This window comes from Lissotriton helveticus, chromosome 10, assembly GCF_964261635.1.
Source record: "Lissotriton helveticus chromosome 10, aLisHel1.1, whole genome shotgun sequence".
In the NCBI taxonomy this organism is placed as follows: Eukaryota; Metazoa; Chordata; class Amphibia; order Caudata; family Salamandridae; genus Lissotriton; species Lissotriton helveticus.
In genome coordinates this window covers 428,330,267-428,349,505 of record NC_136071.1, presented here as the reverse complement: position 1 = coordinate 428,349,505, position 19,239 = coordinate 428,330,267, and the positions used below count along the sequence as shown (strand labels likewise).

Sequence of the window (19,239 nt, the reverse complement as noted above, 5' to 3'; positions counted from 1 at the left end):
TGCATCGTCATATGGAGAGGTGGCACCAATTAATTATAGTGCTGCATAAAAGAGAGATTTGGAGGAGAACCCCTGACCTGCTAGTACATTCATCAAAGAAGTGGCACTGAGAGCTTCAGAGGCAAGGGAAACGGTCCCAAATATTTAGAAGAACTTTGGAAAGATTAAAATGACATGTTTAGATTGTGGCAAATTAATTTCATGTGGACAGATGAGTGTTACTCTAATAAATACAGCATATGAACATCATCATAGTCGATGGTTGGTAGAGACATTTTGACTATATCCTGGACCTGCCCGTCCTCGTCCAAAATGGCGCCGGAATAAATGGGACTCGTAACTCCTTGTTGTGTACTGGTTGCAGAACCTTGAAATCACGAGATACGTATGCAGTTTTGAAGCACATGGCGGGCGGGGACGAGAATTGATTGACTATTTCGACATCCCTATTGATATTAAGTTCTGATGTGTTATTGATTACTGTACTGTTGAAAGTTCGAATTAACGTCACCCATGGTACTTGCCCGCAAATGTATATCTAGATAATTTTATTGTAACTGGCCCTGTCGTATTTTAATTATAAAATGTACGTCCACCGATTCCGTAACCGTTAGACACCTTAGTTCTTGCAACCTAATGGCCCGCCCGTTACGTTCCTCTACAGTGTAAATGTCTATTCATCATATACGATTACAGTTTGCTCTGTGGCAGGCCCACGTGGTTATAGGCTCGTATTTGTATAATGAAATTTTCACAATAAAGGTTTTTAAAAGAAAACATGGTAGTAGTATATACATTGGTAAAGTTTTTAATAATAGTGACTGTTTTAGAATCATTAAAAGGCAAGTGAAATAAAGCAGACCAATTACATGAAGGGTAAAAGGTATAATACGAAGGAACGCAGTAAAGATAAATGGTCAAGGGCTGTTGTGTTTTCTATTCCTGCAACATAAAGTGATCGATAAGAATCTCATATTCAGGCGTATCGGCGACTAAGACAGCAGGTCGACCCTCTTTTGCTCAACGGCTCCGTCATGGGACGAAGAAACGCTCTTTTTCTCGAAAAAAGAATATATTTTACTTGCAGGACAGTTGTAAAATTTCCGGGAAAGTACATTAGCCTGGAACATTATAACATATATTTAAGAAAAAATAATGTTCGGAAGTAATGAAAAGCGTAATTTTTAGGTCATATGACCAAGCCTTTCATCATTACAATAAGAAAAGTAAAATGAACCAATGAAAAGTTTTATTAACAAGTCACATGACTTGTTATGCTTACGTTACGCGCTGCGCGCCCCGGATGACTTCCGGATGCGCTAACGCGGCGCGTCATATGACGCATTACGCGACAACGCAGGTACAGAATATAGTCAAAATGTCTCCACCAACCAGCGGTCGGAACACAACCCCTTTCAGCAGGCTAAATAGTTCTGTTAAATGACAACAGAAGGGACAGGCAACAAGAACCATCAGTCAAAGAGGGGAGGGCTAGTTCTTCTCTACCGGGTTACATTGGGGCGCTACCGGAACTGATCGAATTGGTAGTCTACAGTGTTTCTGGATGTTTCAGACTGAAGCTGGGGTTAGCATGAGAGCAGCACCATTTCGTAGCTCCGTCGTGGTCATTCCGCAACCAATCATGGCAGCCGTTCTTTATCGTTATTTTGGGCGGGGTGGGTGGCGGAGCCGAGCTGTTTTGCAGCCATCATTGTGTGGAGTTCAGTTCATCTCACTAGTTTTGTATTTGTCATGAGGGGTTGTTCCTAATGTTTCTATTTTAGCGAGGTCAAAAAGAGATCCCATTAGTGGCCTACTGATTTTGCTCGATTCCTTTTCTTTTTTTTTACACGATTTTTCGTTATCTGCAAAGACTAAACAAGTATTGCGACTCTGTGTTTGTTTGTAAATAGAGAATGAACCAAAGAGAACTAATTCTAAAACAGTAAATACTTGGATAACAATCAATCAAATGGAGAGAGAAGCAGGCACGACGGATTACAACGGGGGCAAAGGCCTGCGTTAACTACCTTTCACTATCTGCAAAGAGAGAGTACTCCTAATAGAAATGAGGGGGGGGGGCACCATTCAAAGCAGATCAGTGTGCATAAACACGAAAATGTTTTTACTTACCACGTACTTGACATTCGACAGCTTATGATATTTGCTATTAAAAAACCATTGAAATTCACTGAAAAAACCATAGGTTATAGACCATATATAGTTAGGAATTAGCATTTACAAAACCTTGAAAATTCACTGAAAAAACCATAGGTTATAGACCATATATAGTTAGGAATTAGCATTTAAAAAACCTTATTTTACTCACACAAAACCATTGAAATTCCATATATAGTTAGTTGCACTAACTATATATCGCGCACCCGCAATCCACTGCTGATCATGTCACATATTACATCATTCATGACATGGTCAGTGACATCACTGATTACATCACTGATGACATCTCAAATGACATCACTGATGACATCTCATTTGACATCATTCTTGTGCTAATACGATAAACCTCTTCAGACTCTAATATAACCTTAGATACACTCAGTGTATACAGACACTCACACACTGCCACTCATCCATGGAGTTACTCACACACCCAGTCAGTCATGCAAAGAAACAATCTCACCTCCATTTCTTCAACTATACAGTTAAACACACCTTACTTATTGAAACATATACTAACACATATTTACTCTCTTATACAATCCCTGATACAAGTTCACAATGATCGATACAACCACTCACTCATTCAGTGGCTCTCATGCACAGTTATTTATATATGCCAACTCTCACATGTACTGTGTTTTACATATGTACTTACTATGACATGTAGCATTGAGATATCCATTCACTCATCAATACACTCATGCACACAGTCAACTGCCCATGTAGCTGTTTCCACATGCACTCTTGAACTCATACACCTAGTGAATAAACTGCTCACACATCTATGCATAGAGTCACACACCTTCCAGCCACCCCCACACAAACTCAATCTCCCATAGAAATACTTGGGCAACCAATTAATAACACATATAGCCTCTCGTATAGCTAATGATCAACACATGCAGCAGTTTACAGAACAACAGACATAATGATGCACAAATTAAGACAGTTTAGTCACTAATCCATGCATTCAGTGAGACACATTTAATCACTCACTCATACAGTCAGTCACGCACCTACTAAATCCTTCATCCAGACACTTATACATCCACTCATTCTTCAATATGTAAGACATATTTTAACTTTACAGAAACATACAGTCACTGGATGTTGTCATCAGTGATGTCATCAGTGATGTCATTTGAGATGTCATCAGTGATGTCATCAGTGATGTCACTGACCATGTCATGAATGATGTAATATGTGACATGATCAGCAGTGGATTGCGGGTGCGCGATATATAGTTAGTGCAACTAACTATATATGGAATTTCAATGGTTTTGTGTGAGTAAAATAAGGTTTTTTAAATGCTAATTCCTAACTATATATGGTCTATAACCTATGGTTTTTTCAGTGAATATATATATATATATATACACACATACACATACATACATACATACATACATATATATATATATTCACTGAAAAAAAACAAAGGTTACAGGGATGTTATAGTTAGGCTCAGGTGTCACTCGTACAAAACCAGCAGTTGTAGTAAGCTGAGCTAACTAGAACTTGCGCCCCTGCAATGCACTGCTTATGACCTCACATATTACATCACTCATGACAAGGTCAGTGACATCAGTGAGGAAATCCCAAATGACATCACTGATGAAATCATCTGGTGACTGCGTTAGATAGTGTTTTATATAAACACACACACACACCAACGTGTATTCTTGAATCAGTGAGTATATGAGTACCTGATTGGATACATCAGTTGGTGTGTGATTGACTGTTTAAGTGAGTGATTAGGTGCCTCAGTGAATGTATGTGTGACTGGTTGTGTGAATGTCTGTATCTGGCAGTTAATGTTCAAGTGGTTGAATGGGTGTGTGAGTGGGTACTCTAGTTTCTGCATGGGTGAGTGATTGTTTGTCTGAGTACCTCTGTGGGTGTCTGAGCGGGTGGGTGAGGGTGTGTGTGACTGCCTGTATGGATGAGTGAGTGGATGGGTGGGTGAGTCAATGGCTATGGGTTAGTGAGGATGTGTGTGTGAGGGACTGTATGGCTGAGTGAGTGTGTGTATGGCTGTCATTGAGTGAGTGCATGTGTCTGTGGGTAAATGGGTATGTGAAAGCCAGAATAGGAGAGTGATGGAGTATGTGAGTGAGTCAATATGAGTGGCTGTATGGGTGTGTTCTTGTGTCAGTGTCTGTATGAGTGAGTGTGTGTGCAACTGTATGGGTAAATGGCTGTGTGATTGACTGTATGGGTGAGTAGGTGTGTCACTAACTATGTATGACTGACAGTGTGCGAGTAGTTGTAAGGGTGAGTGAGTGGCTGTAAGGGGGAGTGAGTGGATGTGTGTGTTGATCTATGAATCACAGTGACTAGCTGTGTAAGAACAGGTATGGGTGTGTGAACGGGTGTGAGAATGGTAGTGTAGAAGTTGGAGTGGGTTACTGGAGATAACAGGAGGGGTAGTTGGCCCCCAAGGACACCCTTGGGGGCCAACTACCCCCCATGTTACCTCCAATAAGTCCCACACGGCGCGATTGCCGAGACCTCATAGGAGGCCATGCCCCCTTTCTCTACCACTCTGCAAACGCGATTCCTGGCGCACTGCTGCTTGGGGGAAGAAGTCCACTTTAGTCCTGGAGCCCTCGGGAAGCAAGGGGACCTAATTCCCACCCACCAGCAGTGCGCCGAGAGGCACGTATGCAGAGTGTTGGGGAAAGGGGGCGTGACCTCCAACCACCTCTCAGCAATCCCGCTGTTTGGGACTTCCTGGGGGTAACAGGAGATACTATTGGACCTAAGGACCCTCAGCAGCCAAGGGAACTTTATCCCCAACAAGAAGTGCTCCAGGAGGAGCATTTGCAGACTGGTGGAGAAAGGGGATGGGTACTCCGGGAAGCTGCAGGATTATTATTTTCTATTTTGTTTCTTTTTTTGAAGGGGGGGGCACATGTGGGAGATGTGGCCTATTTTGGGCACCAGATACCCTGCCAACTATAAAAAAATATATATAGATCCAAAAAGAAATGGGAGGGGACCGCGCGGCACCCCTCCCAGGCAAATATCGGCCCAGGGGCCCCAACCGCAGGGCCAAGCCTTTATTTAAAAAAAATTAGTGGGGGACCCACACTGCCTCCCCTCCTCGGGCCGATATCAGCTCCTGGTACCCAAGCCCCAGGGCCTGGCCACATTGTTGGGGACTGGGTGGGGGGCGGACAGAAGACCCCTGCGGTCCCTGCCAGCTCCCCCGCCTCCTGCGGGATCTAGCATTTTTCTAGACCCAGGCAGCTGCTAACATGCAGCTCCCTGGATCTCAAAGCAATATCGGTTTTCCTACTTGCTTCAAAGCGGACAGGGAAACAGACATGCCCTGCTTTCAGCAAGCAAGAGCATTTTCTGCTCTCACATGCTTAAAGCAGAGCGTTTGCTATAGATTCCGCCAAGCCATAGCACATTGCAATGTCCCGGGGTGGACACCCCTGGGGGTGACAGTCCCCAGGGCCAGCTAGAGACCTAGGAAGGGGCTGTGCAGCCCCACTCCTTTCTTTGAATTAGCCCCGGGGAGGTGGCAGTCCGCAACGGACCCCTTTCATTTTTTCACTGTAGCCCCAGGGAGGTGGCGGTCTCGAGGTGAGCGGGCAGGCTGGGCGTGCCCCTCGCAAATATGTTATTGAACCCCAGGAAGGTGGCAGTCCCCAGGGCATCAAGGGGGGATGAACAGCCCCCCAGTATATGTACACTACAGTGCCCCAGGGAGGTGACTTTCCCCAGGGCAGCCACGTGGCTACCCCGCATATTATTACTGCCCTGGGGAGGTGGTAGTCCCCCATTGATTTTGATTATATAATATATGTGCCCTGAGAAGGTGGCGGTCCCCGGGGCAGCAGGGGTGCCGTGCGTCCCCCGCATCTTTAGTGTGGAGGGCCCTGGGAAGGTGACAGTCCTCAGGGCTTAATAAAGCCTGGGAGAGGGTGCCCCATGAGCCCCACTCTTTGTTTACTCGCATACCCACAGGATTTGGTCCACCTGGGGGCTTTACAAAAAAGACAAGCAGCAGCCTGCGCATCCTTTTATTTTCTTTTAAATTTTGCCACGGATCCACCCATGAGTCCGCAGCAAAATAAAACAAATAAAAATGCTTTTAAACACCGGCAGGCTCCCTCTGGGACCCCCCCCCTACCCACCATGTCTGGGGGGGGTCAGGGTATTCCTACCCTGCCCCTTTTTCTTTATTTTGAACTTTTTTCTGGAACTTGGCTTGAAGTGGTTGAAGTGTTGGCAGCCAATCAAATTTTAGTAGGATCTGCGAGTCGACTGCAAAGACTTGCGTCCCCAGAAATCTATATTTTTTCAAATTTAAATTTTAATCTCTCTGAAACTACTGAACGGATTGAAATCAAATCACAACAAGCACGCTTTCTGGACCATCATCTAGCTTTCTGCCAAATTTAGTGTAATTCCGTTCAGCAGTTCGGGCTGTAGTAGTGTTAAAAAAAAAAGAAAAGAAAAATCCTTATAGACATAACATGGGAAAAACTTGTTTTGGGACCCCCCTCTTTTTTCGCCCCCGGTTGTCTGATCCCCTCGAACCTTTCAACACAGCAGCTGAACCAAAAAGGGGACGTTTTGTGAAAATTTTGTGTAGAGAAGTCAAGTTAACAGCAAAATAAAAATGCTTTCCTAATGGAAATTTTGCTCCTAACTAGAACTCACGTGCATATACACTTAACACAATACAAACACACAGCATAGTGGAATTGTATCCCGATTTGGCCAGTGAGAGCAGATCTGGTAAGATCTGCTCTGGAGAAATGTGGAACAGGTGCAAGCTGTTCTGCTGACACCAAGTGACACCAAATGCAGAATCTCTTCCATTTAGATTTGTAAGCTTTGTTGGTGCCTTCCACTGTAGACTTGGCAAGAATATCCCTGCATTCTTGTGTGATACTTAGATTGTGAAATTCATAGTATTCAGGAGCCATGCTGGATTTGATCTCCCAGAGGATGAGAAGGTCCGAGAACCAGTGCTGCCTGGGCCACTTGGGGGCGATCAGCAGGAGACATCAGTGTTCTCTCTTCATCTTGTGGAGGACCCAGGGAATCAATGGAATGGGGGGGTGTATGCATATATCTCGGACCAAATCATCGAAAGGGCATTCCGCCACGACCCTGGGAAAGTGAATCTGTTGGCATGGACATGGCATGTGGTATTGCTGTCCGTCGCAAAGAGATCCAGCGCTGGCTTCCCCCATCGTGAGAAGACCCTGTCCAGTTGATGCTGATCCAGTTCCCACTTCTGAAATTGTCTGCCAATGTATTGCAAAGTCCCAGAATGTGTTCGGCTTTCAGGGATATTCTGTGAACCGTAAGGCAGATCAAAACTACAGGGCTTCCTAAGAAAGTGTGAGAGACCTGGTTCTTCCCCGTTTCTAGCATCGAGGACCCTGCAATTCTTGAAAGGAAAGCTTGCAGGGAGAGTAATGTGGCCTTGAGCTCCAGGCTGCTAATGTGCAGAATTTTTTGAGAAGAACACTTGCCCTGGATTTGGAATTCCCGCAAGTGGTCCCCCAGCCATCCATAGATGCGTCCGTAGTGTCAATGAAATCTAGAATCATGGGTAGAAAAGTGAGGCCTTCCAAGAGATGTGGTTGTGATACCATCAATTCTCTCATGATCGGTGTCATTGAGATCAAGTCTTTGAAAGATCCCATTGCTTGGACCCACTGAAGTTGGAGTTCCTCCTGCAATGGCCTCATTTTTAGGCATGCAAATGAAATCAGATTGATTGCCGACGAGGGCATTTCTAGGAGCGACTTGTACATCTTGACTGAAATGCACAGTCTTCTTGAGATGGTTCAAGCCAAGTTTGCCAAACGCTCGTCGTTCCTGGGATAGGAAAGCTTTGCTCTGGATTGTGTTGAGGTCTGCTCCTAAGAACATCATTGTTTGACTTGGTGTGTGAGGACTTTTTTTTTTAAATTTATATTATTAAAAAGAATCAGGGCAAGAATACATTCATAAGACAATCACAAGTGGCCGCAATATACACATAAAATATTCCCAGGTGGTTGTAATACAGTCATGGAGCATTCAGGAGTGGATGTAAACAGATCAAGACATTAGAAGCAACACTATACAGTCCCATTTTAACAAGTCGGATACACACACTACATTTGTCCCTCCTCCCCAACCCCTGGCCTGGCAGTGCTATTATGGGGTTACATCACCTGTAGCGAGTTCTGGTGGATCACAAACATATCCTCTAAACTTATTCCATGCTCCCCATACCTTCTCCCATTTACGAGGGCAGCCACGGTGAACAAATACCGCCTTCTCAGCCACCATTGCCTCATCCATATCCTTGCACCATTTCCGGAGCGTTGGGGTGGCATCCGACCCCCACAACATAGCAATATTATGCTTGGTGACAGCCATAACTAGTATCGCCCAATCCTGCCCTTGGTGAGTGAGGTCGTTTGGTTCCCACACATTTAATAGACAGCGCCTAGGTTCTGGAAGTATTGAGATTTCCACCGTCTGTAATATGGTGCGGTGTGTGAGGACTTTTGTTTGTTTAAAGCGAGGCTCTGTTTGCTGAAAAGCGATAGGCAGGCTGTCTTAGTTCTGGAAGCTTGTGATGCAGTTCGGGCTTTTAGCAGCCAGTCATCTAGGTAAGAGAATACCTGATGACCGTGGGTTCTTAGGGCAGCCGCTACTGGAGAGAGGCACTTGGTGAACATCTGAAGTGCAGACTTCAGGTCGAAGGGAAGGTCCTTGAATTGGTATTGGGTACCAGCTACTGTGAATGAGGTATCTTCAATGCTTGGGATGAATGGGGATATGAAAGTATGCATCTTCCAGATCTAGAGAAGTCATGTAATCTCAGTGCTGAAGCGCTGCAGGATATCAGAAATAGTAACCATACTGAAGGTCTGCTTTTAGAGGAATTTCTATAGTTTCCTGAGATCTCATATAGGTCTCCACTCTGATTTCTAGTGCATAAGAAAAAAAAGGGAGTAGAATATTTTCCCCCTTTGCACAATTGGAACCTTCTCTATCGCTGCTTGGAGAGCATCATGTTGGCCTCTCTCTTTAGTAAGTGAAGACGAGGGGGGTGCGCTCACCTGGGTGTAGTGTTTGGTGGTTGTGCCGTAAACAACAGGGCATGGACATAGGTGACCAAGTCCAATACCCATTTGTCCAATGTTATGTTCTTCCACTGATGGATGAGGTTGGCTATCTTTGCACCAACGGGATGGGAGATGATAGAAGATGGCACCTGCCAGAGGTCACGGTTTGCAACCTGTGTCACGGTTTTGATAAGGTGCTCGGTTGCGGAAGTCCTGCCTCGAGAAACTCGCCGGGGAGGACTGGTGATATGACTGCTGCTGGTAACCTTGCCTGAATTGTGGTTGAGAAGACTGGTACTGCTGGGTGCATTGGTGTCCATCCTTAAACCGGTTTTGATCACTAGCAAGGCCTCATCTATATGTTTGCCAAATACGGAATGCCCATTGTATGCCATGTCCAAGTTCTTCGATTATACTTCTGGTCAAAATGATGTACCTTAAGCCACCTTGACTCCTTAAGACTGCTGCGCCGGCTGGCTGTCGAAAGCCTCCAAAGGCTATATCCATTGTGCAGTCAATTACCTCTTGTAAGATTTTCCTAGCCTCTTGCTTTCAGCCTTCCGGAAGGAAGTCCAATATGTACCCCAAATAGTGCTACATCTGGCAGTCATAACGACCTCAGATAGTCAAAGCATTAGCAGCCTGCACAGTAATGGCAGACATGGCAGAGAGCATTTGCCAATGGTGGCTAATCAGTGCCCTACCTTGTCGAGAGGTGTTGTAATATCTGCGGCAGACCCAAGACCTGCTCACCTTCAGAAGGCTCCTCAAGACCTGGCTCTTCGAGCAGTAGCAGCACCTGACCCCCCCCCCCCCCCCCCCCCCCAGCGCCTTGAGACCCTCACGGGTAAGTAGTGGATAATGTAGTCAACCCAGTCATCTGAAAGTAGTGGAGGTGCAGGAATTGCCCCCTCTTCTCTTTCCTTATCTGAGGAAGATAGATCTTCTCTCAGTGGCAACGCCATCAGGAGGTGAAGCGTTATTCTGGGTGTGACAGGCACCGGCAGCATGAGAGGGGCAGCAGGCCGTGGTGATGGTGCCATAGTACGTTCCTCTTGAGGTTGTGGACATTTTTTCCTATAGGCCGAAAGCATAGCCTGCAGGTCTTGGATTAATGAGGATGGTAAGTGAGCAGTGTCGGGTCTAGGAGGGTTCATGCAATATCCACAAGGCTCAAATTGCCTTGGCGGTTGAGGGAAATAATGTTGGTAATACTGCTTCACGTCATCATAGTCCTCATCCTTCTCTGACATTGAACATGCAGCTCATCATCATAGTCCTCATCCTTCTCTGACATTGAACATGCAGCTCAGAAGAGCTGTGCGCTGTCCCAAAGGGACCTTCATTCTCAGATTCCTGTATATTTAGTTGGTGGATTGGGGCAAAGGCAAGACTTTGCTTTGTGAAGTTATCTCAGGGTGCAGGAAAGTCTTGGTTACCTCAATTTGCACCCTCGTCGATGGTGGGATAGCCGGTGCCATCCTCAACTGGAGAGTGTAGTCCTTGGGTGTTGTCCTCACCAAAATCCTCGTCGAAGGGACTGCCGCCGACAGAACCACCGTCAGTGGATGTTGTCATCAACAGGATCGTTGTTGAGGAGCTCATAGATGGTGTTAAATGTTGTCGTAGATAGTGCCTTAGATGATGGAGTTGTTGTCAGCCGTGAAGGGATCTTTGTAGGCAGTTGAATTCTGGTTGATAAAACGGGCGCGCCAATGGCGGCCGTAGTCTATGCTGCGGTCGACGATGGTCTCTAATCAAAATACTTCTACTGGTTGTCGTTGTTGCTGAGCGTGGCTTAGATGGCAATGGCATAGTCTACGCTGATTTTTGAGAGGATTTATGCCTCACAGGATCTGAAGAGGCAGCATGAAGTTGCTTTTTCTCCTTAGAAGAAAGAGTACATGGCAAAGACAAAGTTGGCTCCGAGGAGATTCTGGTATGCTTCTCCTTCTTATGAGAGTCCTTAGCCTCATTGGAGGATTTATGAGGTTTTCTGACCTCCTCAGACACATCCGCCTGCAATCTGGGCCTATTATGTAACCTTACAAATAACAGGCGGTCACAGTGGGAAGCCTAGTAAACAAACATCACATCACCGATGTAAAGAATAAAGAGAAACAATTTTGAAAGCTCAAGTCTTTTTTTTATCTCAGCATTATAATCATGCATCTAAGATATACTTCTACACAGGTGCTCCAGGTGTGATAGTGATAAAGGAAGTGCTCACTGTGAGTGTTTGGAAATGTGGAAAGGGGGTGTTTATACAATATTGACAGTGTCTTTTTAAAAAAGACCTGTCTGATAGCCTGCGCGGCCAAAATCCATTGGAAACACAATCATATGATACAGTAACACAATTACTGTTATCGAAGTTATGCAACATATTCAGTACAGGCATTAAATTACAGTCAACGTTTCGACACCATCAGTAATCAAAGGTGCATTAAGTCCTTACACCGGGGTCTTCTTCAGGACAAAGGGAGACACCTTGTATCCAACCATGCAATTTGTGGAATCACGATATAAACATGGGCCCATAGGCTCCTATGTCAGAGGGGTAAGAAGACACAGTTCAATCCCATCCTTGGACTATGTAAGTAGGAGAAAAGTCAGGATGCTGAGTGCTGTCGTTTATTTAATTAGACTTCAATTGGAATGAATCTCGGCTTGCCTTCAAACAACTACATGATGAAATGCCTGCCAGCTGGCAGGCTCGCTTCTGAAGAAAATGTGTCAGAAATCAACTTCTATCCATTGGTAACAATGTCGCAGAATGAATCACGGAGCGTCTTCCAGTCAGCGTGATCCTTAACCGTCTTTGAAAGACTAACTTTCAAAATTGTTCCTCTTAATTCTTTACATCGGTGATGTGATGTTTGTTTATTAGGCATTCCACTGTGACCGCCTGTTATTTGTACTGACATTGACCCAGGTCCGGTGGCCTTTTTGGGTTATCCCTATGGGGGTGTAACACCTAATATGTGACCAGGCAGAAGTGTCACTGTCCTTCTCTGAAGAGGTCTTGAGTGACTGTTTTCTGAAGTCGCAAAAGTAGCCTCCTCTCTATCCCTTCAGGTTTTAGGGGAAAAAGTGTGACAGATCTTACACTGTGCGTCAGCAACATGAACTCTTTCCTTCTCACAGGTCTTGCAAGGATGGAAAAGGGCTTTCTTGTCATATAGAGTAGAAGAACAAAATCTAAAGTTGTACAATTATTTTGAAGACGACAACTGAGCAGAGCTCAGGGAGACTCCTTCACACACAACGTGCAGTGAAAATCTGAGGGACTCCGCTTCTCTTGGGACTGTTCTAGAGGGTACTAGCTACTGATTGGTTGTATCTGAAGTTTAGTCCTTTTAAAAAAGAGGAGATAGGCTATTAAATTCATGTTCTAGTGCTATTATAGCCTATAGTAGTTTTACATACTGCGGGACTCCCCCCTTGACCACAGTGAATGATTCAAGCATGTGAATCTATTTAAGATACCCCAAAACTGGACAACTTGTTTGCCTTGTGCTGGAGACTTTTCCTGTGAGAGCGGTTTGTGATAAGGACAGAGTTTGGCAGAAAGTAAAAATGTCTGAAGCAGCAGACACAAGCCTTTAGTTGTGCTTATATCCACAAACAGTTTCCTGTAAACTACGCAGTCATTTGAGCAGGCAACGCAAAAAAAAAAAAAAAAAAAAAAAACGATTGCAACTAACGACATTGTCCATCACAAATGAGCAGTGGCATTATTTCCGGTCCACAAACGTTGAAATGAGACGAACCAAGTATCACATTAAAAGGAGATGAGTATGCATCTACTGACAATACCTATTTTAAAACAGTTGCCAGTAGGGGTTAGTGGGTCCTCTGAGCAAAAGAGAGACTGACGTACTTTAACACTACTTCCCAAGAAATATGTTTGAAGCATGGATTTAGAAATCCATTTATGAGATTTTCTGTTAGATTCCTTTCACTGAGGCCTGTATATATTTTAACAAAACATTTTATAATACTCACAACATGGCTCCGGGATGGTGTAGGATGGAGCCACCAGCTGGCCGGAAGTTCTGAAAAAGATAGTTAAAAAGAAATTAATAACAAAAAGGTAAGGTGCATCAAGAAAACTAGGAAAGAAAAAATGGAATAAGCTAAAACATGAAAATGAACAGATAAGAGACACACACTCTCAGGCCCATACAGACACTCACAAATCAACACAGCCTCACCAACACTTGCAGGCCCACAAACTAATTCAGGCTCACACAGACACTCTCACACCAACAAAACCTCTCACACACCTACTCACAAACCTCTACAACCACTGACATACCCATTTACACTCACCCATTGTTAGCAAAGCCTCTGTGACTCGCGTTCCAGGGCCCGCCCCCACTGCCCATTTGGATTTCTGTGGCCATCGTACTTATGGTACTACCACGATACAATGTGGGAAACTACATTTTCCTGTTGCAAGATGGTTGCTGCAGTGTTCTACAAGTGTACATTGAGCACTGCAATATGTTTTTCTTGTATTTTGCTTTTGTTGTCTATTTTCTTTTGTGTGTTTTTTCTCTTCTTTTCCAGATGTAGCCATAAGGGACTACATATCCCAGAATCCCCACACAGCAGTCACTTTGGGTGTGGTCTGCCTATAAAAGGAGCCATGCCCCATTGGGCGTTGCTCACTATTCTGGAATCCTGCCGAGTGGGAGCAGTTTTGGTCCACTCTGCAGACTCGTGAGTTCATTCCTTTTTATCTTGGGGCTTTCAGGTAAGCCTCTGGTGTTTTGAAGACAACAGAGTATCTTCATTTCTGCTCTTTATTTACGATACTCATTTTGAACTTTTTTGGGATCCGATTGTGCTTTGAAGCTCATTTGAATACTGTATTTGGCACGCATACGATCGTGCGCTTTGGAACTCATTTGCATACTATATTTGCACACATACGATCATGCGTTTTGTATATCATTTGAATATTGTATTTGGCAAACATAAGATCGTGTGTTTTTGGAGCTGTTTTACATACTGTACTGACACATTATTGTGCGCTTTGGAACTCTTTTGAATAATGTGTTGTTAAGCACAGGGATAAGCGATTACTACCTAGAGCTCTGGGCTCATTTGCATATTGAGTTGTAGAGCACAAGGACAGGTGCTCAGGGCTCATTTACATAGTGCATGTGGAACGCTCAGTCAAGCCCTTTGGAAGTCATTTGCATATTGTCTTTTCAGGCGCTTGGGCAAGCGCTTTGGGGCTCATTTGTATGTTGAGTAAAAACTATGAGCATATGTTACAAGCTTTGTTGACTATTGCTAATAAGAAAGTGTGTTTGTAACACATTCTTTGGAAGTGTATTTCTTGCATAACTGGTATCACGGGCTAGTGATTAAGTCATATATAAACTGTTTGGCAGACAAATTTCCTGTAGCAGAGTCCAGCATTCGAGAATTGTATATGCTAATTGTTAGTTTGTATGTGTATTTATTTCTTTTACAGGTCTCCTTCCCAGCTGTTCCTTTCCCCAAACTCTTACCCCCACTTGGCCACTCTACGTTTCAGTGCAGTAATAGCATCCTGAATTGGAGGTACCGAGAGGTGGGCTCATAGAGCAACGTACAGACTCCGAGGAAGTGGCGCCCTGACACCCTTTGAGCCACTCAGACCCATACAGCCACTCACATACCCATCCTCTAAGGTTACAAGTTACAGTTAGGAAATACAATTAAAAAAACCTTAGGAAGTCACTTGAAAAAACAAAGGTTAAAGGGATGTTGTAGTTAGGAAATAACATTTTAAAGCCTTAAAAATACATTAAAAAAATTCAATGGTTAGAGGCACAAAATTTACACGCACAAAACCATACAAATTCAGCAATTGTTACCCGAGCTAAATATAACATACGGCCCACAATGCACGGTTTATGATCTTACATATTACATCACTCATGACAAAGTCAGTGACATCACTGATGACATCTCAAATGACAGCTTGTCTTATTAGGTTTGGATACAAATTTGGATATTTCTAGTAATAAACTATCATAATAATATATTTGATAGCACAAGGGCCAAGGTTGTAGTAGACCTGCATACTGCAATAAAGAGATTCCACTCAGACAAGGCAAAGGATGCGTTTTTGTAAATGGGCATGAGACTTCAACATACATAAACGCACTGTAGCTCTGAATAAGTTATGTGGTTTAAATGATCCCCCTGAAGAAGACATGGATGATTTTAATAATTCCCACTATGATGTCTCTCATTGGGACCAGGGAGCAGAGTAATAATGATCATATATGGGTTTCCAGAAATTACAGGGCGATTCCAATTGATTTGGAGGTTCAGAATAACTAGGTTAGTGACCATAACCTTTAATCACAACAATATAGTTGCATTGCTCCATGAGTGAGTGTCTGGCAAAAACATCAAACATTAAACTGGGTGGGCAAAATACCATAAGAACTAAATGGACAGCTGTCAATCCTACTGACTTAACTTCAGAGTTAACAAAGGAGGATAAAGATAATTTCTTAACTTATTTGGAGGGAGATACAGAGCATGCTCTAATTATTGACACACATAATATGATATCAAACTCCATAAATCAGTGCCTGAGTAAAGTCACTAAAGGCACTAAACAAGGGCCCAAGGGATGGTTCGATAATAATAGCACTAAACCAAGAAGGGATTTAATTAAGCAGCTGCATACACATCCAAGGGATCGAGTAGCAAGTCTAAACAGTAGAACTCGCTATAAATCAGCTATTGAAGCCTGAAAGAAAGATCATGCAGACATGTTGCTGGACCCCTGGGTGGAGAGCCCCCCGCTCTCCTGGGCCTGCAACAATGTACATCCTGGGCGAGGTGCTAGGTCTCCTCCCCCAGGTTGGGCAGGGGGAAGCTTCAAAGGCCTGCCGCCTCTGTGAGCTTCTCCAGACCATTTGCTGTACCCAGCAACTGGCCCCCACCAGTTCTGACCTCCACTCTGGCGGGAAGACTGGCGGGAAACCCTACGTCAGGAAGGGGGGTGTGCCAGCCTGTGCCAACCCCACCCCTCAGGTGGGAGAGGCGAAGTGAAGCATGACCCCGGCCTCCGGCCATCTTGAAGATGGGGAGCCCTGCCCAATCACAGCTAGGTTCCTGCACCCCTCTCACGAAGATGGGGAGCCCTGCCCAATCACAGCTAGGTTCCTGCACCCCTCTCACAGGAGAAGAGCAGACTAGGGGGTGTACCCACCCCAGGAAAGGGACCTCTTGGTCCCTGCCCTTGCCCTACCTGTAACACCCCTAAATTCAGTACTTAGGGGCTCCCTGAACCTTCCTTCCTCAGATCCCGATACGAAAAGAAGAAAGAAGATCAAGAAGACGAAGACCCGCCGTGCAGCTGCTAACAGGACGTCACCCACTGACTTGGCCCCAGCCCTACCGGCCTGCCGACCCTGGAACCTGCTCCTGCTAAATCCCAGCGACTCCTGCAGACAGCAACCTTGGACAACCCGGAGGTCCTGCCTGCCTTGACCCTCTAACAGACTGGGACTCCCATGAGCAGAGGCTCTGCTCCAACAGCAACACCCCTGGTGCCAGCCAGGAACCGCAAATCCAGCCCACTCTGCACCCGCCAAGCCCGGCCTGTGCCCGAGTGACCCAAGGCCACAAGGATGTCCCCCTGGTGACTGGGACCCGAAGTCCAGTGCTCAAAGACCCTCCTCGACGACCCAGACGACGCCTGCAGCCTCAGAACCCAGGGCCCCACCAACCGCGACCAGCCAAGGGTAAGATTTCCCGACAACCAAAGACACCCCTGCACCCGGCGCCCCACGGCCCCCTGTGCCCTCCTTTGGGGTACTCTCCTCTTCTCCAAGATCCCAACTTACCTCTCGAAGTGGTGGTGGCACCTGAAGAATCTCCGTCCCCGAGTCTGCAGCTTTTGTTCCCTTGTTACCTTTTCCATTGAATAACATTGGGTGCCCAACGGCTCAAAAGCACCCTGCACCCAGCTGCCCGAGTGCCGCTGGAAGTGTAACTACTACCCTACTCTACTTCCCCACTTGCCCTAAGTAAGTGACCAGGAGCTGAGCTCCCACAGCCCTGTGGCCTGCTTGCTTGCAGCCACCAACCGAAGGCCCCCTCCCCTCCATTGGATTGCATTGGGCCTACTCTTTCTGCACCCGGCTGCCCCTGAGGGTATACCTACTGTACCTTTCCGACCCTGGGCGACCCCGGAGTCTATGCCCAGAACCTTAACTACACCAGTCGAGTACTCACCTGGAAACCGATAACTCACTTTCCTGCCATAGGATAACATTGACTGGTTTGACTTTGGATAAAAGGGCCGCTAGATTAATCTTTTAGGATATATTATTGGGAAGGCGAGAAATATGCAAAGTGTGGAAAACGGCTGCCCCACCTCTTTTCTCTGAGTGTAAAAATAATATCATACGAACTAGCCAATCCGATCTAGCTTGTGATCCTAAAAGTCAGGAAAAGGTTGGGTTTTGTTGGTTGACTGGTGTCAGAGGAACGGGGTCCAATGATTAAGTCAATTATAGTTGTCATCCTGATCCCCCTCATACGTGTTGTGTGAGGGGTATGAGTGGAAGCAGCTATTTCTTGTCTGGAAAGACTCTATTTCTACCCGGCCCATATATTCAGAAATTGAGTATCGCCTACAATTTAATTGACAGGATGGGGACCAAAAAAAAACCCCAAAAAACCCCAAGAAAAACATTTAACAACATATTTAAATAGCTGCCATCGAGATGCAAATAAGATAACCATTACATGACTGAGTGTGGGATCGTGTATCTTATATGTTACAACATGGTGACTCACCAGGGCAGAACTTGGACTCATGTGGGTGTTCGGAGTCAGTGTTATGGTGGTAAGTGACTGGGTAGTAAGGGGGGGGCTCTCCACATCACTCCTCCTTTATGGGGTGGCGGTTAATAGATTGTGATTACTACCCACCAATGCCTCGCCTTCCGCCGCCTGGGACCTTCAGCGTGTATATTATGTAGCAGCTGGTGGGGTGTCCTGGTCTTCCCCGCTTTCTTCGCTGCTGAAGGCTGTGAGTATGTTGTCCCAGTACTGCGCTATGGGGTACTTGCGAAGTCCCACCATTTCCTCCGTGTGTAATGCTGTACTCTCAGCTTGTGTCCATATCTTAAGTGATCTTTCCCAGCTGATCGTCTCTGGGGGGTCAGCCTGCTTCCACCGTTTTGTAATTAAGCTTTTGGCAACTATCAAACCTAGGTCTCTAAATCGTGATGTGACTTTGTTCTTCTTGGACCTAACTGGACCTAACATAGCCCCCCAAAATGCAGATTTCCAATGTGGGTGGCAAAGACGTGTCAGTGCAGAGCGCTAAAGTTGTAGTAACTTCTCACCAGTAGGTCTGGAGGGAGGTGCATGACCATAGTATATTGAGCAGATCCGCGTCGAGCTGTCGACAGCGTGGGCATTCAGAAGTGGCAATCTTAAATATCTGTTTCTTATCAGGGGAAAGATGCGCCCTTTGTATGATGTATGTTTGAGAGTTTCGTGGTATATACGTAGCACCAGCTAAGATGTTATCCCATTCCTTGTTTGTCCAGGGTTGGCCCCTGTCCCTTTCCCAGCGGGTGCGGAGAGTCAGCATTGGTTTCAGCATATGCATGAGTAAGGCTGTCACCAGCCAATGTACTATGTGTGAACCCGCCCTCATCACATATAAATACTGCAGCAACAGATGTGTCGGTGGCTCGCTCGTTAAATCTCTCAAAAGGGCCGATAGAGCTCTTATGAGAGAGGCATGGAGAAGTAACTGCCCTGAAGGCAAGTTGGTGTCCTCCGCCAATGACTCAAATGGTAACAGTGTGCCATCCCTGTAGAGATCGCCCAGAGTATCTATTCCTGCTGTATGCCAATGATTGAGAATGACTTCGGGGGTGCCTGTATTCCCTCTAGGCATCCCCAAGAGCAGCAATAT

General features: G+C 45.4%; 1 protein-coding gene across 1 annotated transcript in view; it reads right to left on the bottom strand.

The window, feature by feature from the left end:
- Positions 1–19,239, bottom strand: part of ROGDI (rogdi atypical leucine zipper) — a 397,000-nt gene that overhangs the window by 59,392 nt on the left and 318,369 nt on the right. The window contains exon 9 of the mRNA XM_078662917.1: positions 13,287–13,336. Within this exon, the coding sequence (XP_078519043.1) occupies positions 13,287–13,336 (50 nt within the window). The remainder of the gene's footprint in view (positions 1–13,286; positions 13,337–19,239) is intronic.